This window comes from Coptis chinensis, chromosome 9 (assembly GCF_015680905.1).
Source record: "Coptis chinensis isolate HL-2020 chromosome 9, ASM1568090v1, whole genome shotgun sequence".
Classification (NCBI taxonomy): domain Eukaryota; kingdom Viridiplantae; phylum Streptophyta; class Magnoliopsida; order Ranunculales; family Ranunculaceae; genus Coptis; species Coptis chinensis.
In genome coordinates, this window is record NC_141464.1 from 81,920,526 (window position 1) to 81,928,753 (window position 8,228).

An 8,228-nucleotide genomic window follows, 5' to 3' on the forward strand; every position below is an offset into this window, starting at 1 on the left:
TCGGTGTCCAAACCTTAATTGGGATTCATATTAACAATTGGCTGTTCACCCTTAGGTTTCAAAACAGGCCTATGAGCCGGTTTAAGTACAAGATCACTATCATCATCTTTACTACCTCTAAATGTAGCATCCAACGATACCGAATTCCCCTTTTCCATAATCAAATCAGTAGTAACCAACACAATTCCATCTATTCCTAACCAAAACTAGTACATCCTTTAATAGCCGAATTCCTCAGCACTAATAACTTATTACAATTATTACCTTCAAAATAACCACATGAATTCACTCTCACTACACTTCCTAGACTAGCTAGTGAAGCCATTGAAGACATAATTCTTTAACTCCGCATTAACTAAAATAACTTCTTTATCCACTAGTCTACTTCAAAATATTGAAAAATGCGAAAATCCCAAGTCTCTAAATTTCCTATATTGTTCCAGATCATGCATGCAGACTCTACTAAGAATTTGATTATCTTTATTAGTTACATTCATCTCCATTCTTATTCATTAGTTTCAATAACCGCTTTCTAATTAGGCAGAATGTGATTTTGAAAGCTAAAAATATCACAATTTAGAAAAACAGCGATGCATGGATGATCATGTTATATGTTCGCTAGATTGCCGAGAGTTTTTGAGAAGTAGTAGCATTGCGTGTGTTTGCGGATGACAGATTAGAGAAGGGTGTCATGAGCCTCCCAATGAATTTTCATCCCAATGGAAACAAATTAGAAGTATGTAGAACTAAATCAACCAATAACTTAGACGAATCATACATTGGACGATTTGCACAATTCGATCACACAATAGACCAGCATATAGTTAAATTATACTTAACATATTCTACTGGGCTAACAAGGGTAGGCTCTCCCTGTGTCTATTGACTATTATTATTGATGCAGGACATCAAGCATACAACATAGGATACAATCTTTAAGCATTTAATCATATGATACAATCTTTTAGTTGCTAATATTATTGTTTTGAACAAGAATTACCCCTTTGGGGTTTACATACATATATCACATTATCATCTTTTGGACTTGATTTTCTGCTTCATAAGTCGTCAGCCTTGGACATAATAGAAAGCCTACTCGGTCTGGGTTGAAACACTTCTCTTCTTCTTGTTGGTGTTTTATTTCGACGAGATCCCCTCAAGGCTCTTCTTACCAACACCTTTTCCCCAGATACTCGAGTACTTGATTCTGCTGCAACTTTATCTTCTTGATTCTTATTATCTGTTGTGTTCTTCTTTTCTGCTTGAATTTTCTTATGAAACTTACACCTGAACGCACCCGCATGTGTCGATGGAGAGCACATGCAAGTTCTCTTTTGAACTGATGATACTTCAACACAACGCGGTTTCTTGATGCTTGGAGAAGTCGAAGGTGATGGTGATGACGACCCATAAATAATCAAAAGCCCAGAGGGAGGTCGCATTGATAAAACTGAATTTGATCGCTTTTGAAAATATCTACTAGGTAACAAAATAGGACCACTTGTCGCCATTGATTGTTGAAGATGGGGAGAGTTTTTCTTGAACTGTAAGAGTATTGTGAACCTAAAGCTTGGCACCGGCGTTTGTTTTATAGGCGTTGGAATTGAATTCGGACTTCAGAAGGGAGTTCTATCAGATTTCCAATTCGGTATGTTCGTGAATCGTGATTCGTGACCAACAAGTATTCTAAATTTAACGCTATATAAAGGCGGTTCTTGTTTTCCGCGTTATTGCTTTATGGGCTTGAGTTTATGGGCCGAATTAAATGTGTACTCGTTTCCATGTTTTGTTACTCTCACCACTCTCTCACGTCCAACAAAAGTACAAAAGAAACCGAGAAATAAAACCAAATCAAAATCGTATTCCTTCTTTGTCTCTCTCGACGCCTCAGCCCACTCTCCTACTAAATATGTTTTCAAAGCCCATCATATACATTAGATTCTTTAGAGTTTAGATTTGCTCAAAATCAATTTATTAGGAACATAAAGCATGTACCGAAATAGAATTATGGAAGACAAATACTCGAAACCCAAAACTAAAATCAATTAGTCATAGTCTAGCTATAAACAAATCCAAATATTTGGCTGAAATTGTTTGTACATCAAAAAAAAAAAATCAGAATGAAACCCTTTGACAATTAGACTAACAAAATCCTTGTCAATGTTGATTTTAATCTTGTTATATCCCTGGTTAATCCAATTTGTTGTCATCACATTAATACTTACATAATCTATACCATTAAGTATGGTGTATGAGGAAGAACTGAAGAAGAGAGGGTGATGTGGGGTTAGAGAAGAAGTTAAATTGCTAAAGTTCATACAGGATTTGGAGAGGGAAGAAGTGATATTCCTTTTTTCTCATTCATGAGAGAGAATGAAGAAGTGATATTTTATGAAATTGCCATTGGTTTTTTTTGTGTGTGTTTTATGTTGCCCACGTGAGAGGGGTATACACGTTAGCATGTCACTAAAAACGGGCCAAAAGGCCTGTCTCCCTAGAATTATTGTTTGTTACTTCGCCTCATTGTCACCAAGTTCGAAAAAAAAACGCGTTTAAAACCCGAGATATTGGCAAGGCGTCTGGTTCCAGTTTAAAACCCGGGTTTTTCAAAAAAACCCGTTTTAAACGTTTTAGACTTAAAAAACGTTTAAACCCCGAGATTTTGAAAATCTCCCGTTTAATTATTATTATTTTTTTTTAATCTAAAAGAAAACACGAAGAAGAAAAAGGAGTTTTGAAGTTTACCTTTTTGAAGAGTGGGCATTAGATTGACTTTTCTCATTTTATTATCAACCGACTCGCTTGTAAGTTAATGGTTCTTAGGAGTTGATTATAAATAGATATTCTCACTGACTAATTGGCTGAAATGAAATTATTAACGAAAAAAGTGGGTTATAAGGTTACTAATCATTATTATATAGGGAAAAAAAGGAAAAGAAATATACTAGTTAATAATGATGAAGCGAAATTGTTCCTAATGATAATTGGAAGCAAGTGTGTTAGCTTTATATGGACTCTTATATGGGTACATCAAGCAGTTATATGTAGCTTGTACTTAAAAACAAAGTAGGGCTCAAGCACTGAAGAAGTTATGCTTGGTTAAGGTATATATTTTATTAGTATGGATAAATCAGTTGGAAGCAAAAATCTGGAGTGAAAGAGATTTGAATATGATGATAATTTATTGTGGATGATCATTGGAGAACATAAAAAATAACTGTTTCTGGACTTTGTTCGTAGTTGGGAGTTTGGAAGGTTTTTGTATTATTTTGATTAACTTGTAAGTATATGATAACAAAGAAAAATCAGGTAATATTCAAGAACCAATAAGACTCAAACATTTTTCATTAACTTATTCTAAGCAGGCACGCTTACATGAAATAGTTACATTGTTTTTCTTTATTATCTATGATGCTACCATGATCCTTAATCATAAAAAGTAGTAATGCCCTTATTTTGTTTCAAATTTAATAATTGTAAAAGAACTGAACACCTAGACTATGAATAGTTAAAGCATATACACATGTCTTGCCTAGTATTTGACCATGATGAACATCCCACAATTATTTGCACATTTGTTGTTTCAACCTATGCAGGTCATATCAAATCGTCTCAGAGTTCGTCAAATTAGGATGTCTTTCAGACATAGTTACATATACTAATACCTTTCTACTTCCTTACATCCTCACTTCCTAACATTCCAAGAGGAGGAACTCGGGAAAGTATATGCAAATTTTATATAAAAAAATACGATGACAAATATAGCGTATTAAAGAGTATGTGAATCAATACATACCGAATGTATGGCTTCATTCACATGAGGGTACAAAATTTCCTTGTAAATCGGATCTAACATGAGGATACAATTTAAGTTCCCATCCACGCATGAATTCAGAAAATTGCATAAACCAAGCATCATCCTTGCTAAAACTTGAGAACATAAGAGGAGAGGATTGAGAACAAACCGGCATGAAATAGTTTCATAAATTTTTGTCATACTGATTGAAGTATTGAAGAAGCTCACCTTTAAATCATGATTATCACGATTTTCAGCTTGGGACTTAAGCATTCCCGTATCGTCTACTCTGCCAAGTTTCATATCAAAAGCATTAGTAGTGACCATGGGCAAAATTTGTTGCCGTGTAACATCTACTAATTATATATATCTTTACAAATATCGATTGAATCTTTGGCAGTTCTTCCTCCCCGCTATCTAAGGATAGCCCTAATCGATCTAGTACTTTTTCCCAATAACATTTTTCTTTAATTTATCAAACCCTGTCCACTTTTCAAGACTATCTTCGCTTGAAACGCCTAAAAAATCTGTTGAGAAAGCATCGTAGTAGGAGTATCACCACCATAAACAAAAAGTGAATGCTCAAGGAAAATGACATATAATGTGTCGTCTTACACTTTAATCCGCACTGGATATTCACGTTTCGAGTTGCTAGCATTATTTGTTCCCTAAGAACACGTGTGCAAGTCACCTGTTTAAGAACTCGGTAACAGTTGCAATTGTCTTCTGTCGGAATGCCTCCTTAATATTTTTTACAACCTTTTCTTGCAAGTGCGAAAGTCTGCACAAACATTGTGGAAGCATTTGTTTCCCATCTGTCATGTAAAAAATTGGAACACATGTCTCTCAAGTACCTTAGATCTTTATCACTTAAACCTATAAACCTTTGATGATGGGTCTCCCTTATGCTTCGTAATACCAAAGTGATTATATATCTGAAAAGTCTTGTAAGATGGATATAATATAGAGGGACTGAAAGAAACAACACAATAAATGCAATAAAGTTATGCAGATTATTATAGTTTCTTATAATACGTATGATAAAGATGGACTTCATGTCTAAATGCAATAAAGTTACAGAAGATAGCACAATAAGTTTTCTTTTTAAGAACACAACTAATAATAACAACAAATTAATATAAAATATCTCCATCGCATGATCTACTTTGACACATTTCAGCTTTTGGCCTATAGATAAAGCAAAAGTAAATGTGATTCAAATTAGTAAGAAGAGTCATGTAGAATTGTGGTAAAGGTAAATTTGTTTTGAATATAAGTAATGTTTAAATACCTTGTTTTCTTTTATCTTACGCACCCTTTTAGATGGAGGTCTAATGACTGAAGTCTGGGATGATTCATTCGAATATTCAGTCCAAATTACCTTTGACAAAAAAGCAGATAGAAGATAAGTGAATGTCTAACTATTTTTTTAAAATGGAAACATATAAAAGTAAAACACATACCACATAAGCTTTTCTTTTGTAAGTTTTATCAGTTCTGTTTTTCTTATTTGAGGAGTTAGGAATGTCAGTGGACCTTTCCAAAGGAAGTTGCTGCTAGAAAAAAAGAACATAATAAGAATAAAGCGTTGAATCAAGGAATATGCATTTTTTTTTTGTATAGATTGTTAGTCATTGGCAGTAGGGTAAAAGTAAATGAATACCTTTTCTTTCATAAGAGTTGAGCTGTTTTGATGCATGTTGTCAGGTAGTTGGGCTTGGAAGGTATCATTTAGAATCTGTGATGGCTCATTAACCGATTGTATAATAAGAGGTAAAATAATAAATATAAGCCAATGATAAATAAGCATGTTATTGCTAGCTAGTGTAATAAAACCGAATGGGTTCTGAAGGGGGAAAAAGTGAAGTATGTATTTAATAAAGAAAACACATTCATAAAGGATAAGTTTGTATATCTATTTACCTGTTCAATATCTTCTTGTATTTGGAGTGAATCAAGTTTGTAATCCACCTGAAAAACCTTATTAGCTGTAAAGCCATACCTGCCTTGACTCTGGATGTTGTATTGGCTGATTTTTATCTCAAACACTATCGAAGTACCAATAATTTCATCTATTATGGCCTTAACAGTCTGGATACCGTTTGCCTAAGCCAATAATTGATAATTATTCAGTGACAATTATGTATTTTGTAAAGATATATTGCATGGCACAAAGAGTGAATGTGAATATTTAGATAGCGTTGTAATGGTTTTACCGATTCCATAAGCTTCTCCAACTCAGAAGCTGAATGTTTTAGCAGTGCTTCTGCTTCATCGCCAAATATAGTTATTAGGGTACTTTCTGTGTCATCTCGAATGCGAGCTTTCAATTGATATCTAACATACAGTTGTAATAGATAAAAATCATAAAGTTGCGAGAAGTGGTAAATGATTATATTAAAAAAAATGAATATGAACACATACCTAGCATCTGGAGATGGAATAGCGTTGTTGCAATTATTGCACCAATAGTGATCACCTTTGTCTATAACTTTCTTACGACAGCCGATTTTGGTGCAGGACTTATAGAACGGTGCATAATCATGAACAATATCATTAATAATTGTTGTGCATGTGAAGACTTGCCCCTGTATGAAATGTAAGTATATTGAGCAAAGTAAAATTAAATATGGTTGATAGGCAAATGTAGAGTAACTTACAACAGAATCTCTGTTTAACATCTGAAGAATTTGCGAAAGCGTTTTCCTGTTTCTCAAATATCTGTCCTTCATATTACGTTCAACTGATGATGATGCTTGTAGCAGTGAAATATTTCTTTCTTTGAAAGTGGAGCTGTAAAAATATAAAATCTTTTGTCATACTTAATCAATGGCTAGTTAATGAAAGCGTATATTATATTTTTAATAAGGCTTTTTTTTTTTTTTTTTTATCACCTGTTTTGTAATTCTAACACTTCTGGAATTTCCAAGTTGACATAGATCTTGGTTGCACTTGTTGAATTAAGGAAGTATTTATCTGACAAAGAAGGAATTTAAGATTGAATAGGTAATGCAAAAAAAAAAAAGTGCTATATAGATTAAAAATCCTATATAATCACCATAATAGCCCGAGCAGGTTAGCTTAAGTGACAACCAACACCGATGCGCTTCGTTGCATACGTAATAACATTATCCATCAATTTATCTTGCATTTTCCCGAGATTAATTTTCAGTTCAGTTCCACTGCATAGATAATATATTATTGTGTTAGTGTGTAGATTTGATTATGCATTTTTTATATTCTAAATGAGCATATGGAAAAGACAGACCTGCTATTCTTCAAGAAAATCTCTTTCAACATGAGTCCTTTTCTAAACATTAATTCTGAAACACCTTCAAGAGTACCATAGACATCTGGAAAAAAAATTTGATGAAATAGTCATTTCCAGTTTTTTTTAAGAATTAAAGACTTGTATTATATCACAGCAACTTACCTTTCAGATTCGGATTTTCTTTTGGAAGCAGGCTAATCTTGTTAAACTCAACGAAGTCAAAATTATATTTTGGAATCTCAGGGTGTGCTTCGGAAGATCCCCTAACAATAGTATCCCATCTGATAAGTATAAGATATTCGTGTTGAACGGGGCGGTATGAATCTGTTCTACTTTGCACACTGAAGTTTTCAATGTGATATACATGTCCTTCCTCAAGAACATTTAAAAATGTGTTGGAATGGTTCTTAGGAACAACTGCTTGAATTTGATTTCCCTGAAAATAAATAAAAGTATTTAGGCAATTTCATAATGGGGAGAATTTAATGTAACTAAACATAAATGACTTATACGAATTACCTGTTCATCAATCAGGACAACATCAAATCTTTTCTTCTTCTCTTGGGAGTCTTTACTGTCGAAGGTCCATCTTCTCGAGACACGAACTTTAATTTTACACCGTTGAGTTCTATCAGTTAATTCAGACAATTGAACATATTCTTCTGTACCCATTTTTTACGTGTACCTAAAGTGGAATGGATTAGTTGAAAGGTTAAAAAAACCAACAACATGCAAAGTACTAAAATAGCGAAATCTTTTTTTTTGTGGGTTTTTTTCTCTAAAAGTAAAAATCAATCTAGAAAAAATTTAAAATCTGTAACTTAAAAGTGAGGAGATTTAGAAGCCGACCTTTTTGGAGTGATTTGGGTACTCGTTGTTCTTGGTGATGACGCATAAGAGAATGGAACAGCAGTAGAAGAAGAGAGGGATTTGAAAATGCAATTTTTTTAGTATTTATAATAAGCATCATCATACATTCTGGGGTAGTTAGGATTGTCAATGTATTAAGTAACTGAATTTGTAATCTAAACGGTGTGTAGAGAGTATCTATTTTAAAATAGACTAAACTGAAGCCTAGATTCTTGGCTTTAAGGGAAGTGGTTGTGTAACTGGTTATAACTGAAATACTATGGAGGTTAAGATGGTTGTTAGGTCCTATAT

The 8,228-nt window shown here is 33.4% G+C and overlaps 2 protein-coding genes across 4 annotated transcripts; both read right to left on the reverse strand.

The window, feature by feature from the left end:
- Window positions 1-4,784: 4,784 nt before the first annotated feature.
- Window positions 4,785-6,543, reverse strand: LOC147478686 (uncharacterized). Of its 3 annotated transcripts, XR_015208879.1 has the most exons (6): window positions 6,221-6,543; window positions 6,013-6,133; window positions 5,460-5,902; window positions 5,260-5,349; window positions 5,088-5,177; window positions 4,785-4,984 (listed from the first exon to the last, which is right to left on the reverse strand). XR_015208879.1 is itself a non-coding variant. In XM_086584230.1 (5 exons), the coding sequence occupies exons 2-5, from the start codon at window positions 5,604-5,606 to the stop codon at window positions 4,973-4,975; spliced, it is 342 nt and encodes a 113-aa protein (XP_086440356.1). In that variant the 5' UTR covers window positions 5,607-6,133; window positions 6,221-6,543; the 3' UTR covers window positions 4,785-4,972. The 3 variants fall into 3 exon arrangements, 1 of the variants encoding a protein (XP_086440356.1); XR_015208878.1 differs by having other exon boundaries at window positions 5,460-6,133; XM_086584230.1 differs by having other exon boundaries at window positions 5,260-5,352; window positions 5,460-6,133.
- Window positions 6,544-6,872: 329 nt separating this feature from the next.
- Window positions 6,873-7,739, reverse strand: LOC147478687 (replication protein A 70 kDa DNA-binding subunit D-like). The gene is made up of 4 exons (XM_086586287.1): window positions 7,587-7,739; window positions 7,230-7,503; window positions 7,065-7,149; window positions 6,873-6,978 (listed from the first exon to the last, which is right to left on the reverse strand). Exons 1-4 carry the CDS (start codon window positions 7,737-7,739, stop codon window positions 6,873-6,875), a joined length of 618 nt encoding a protein of 205 aa, XP_086442413.1.
- Between the last annotated feature and the right edge of the window lie 489 nt (window positions 7,740-8,228).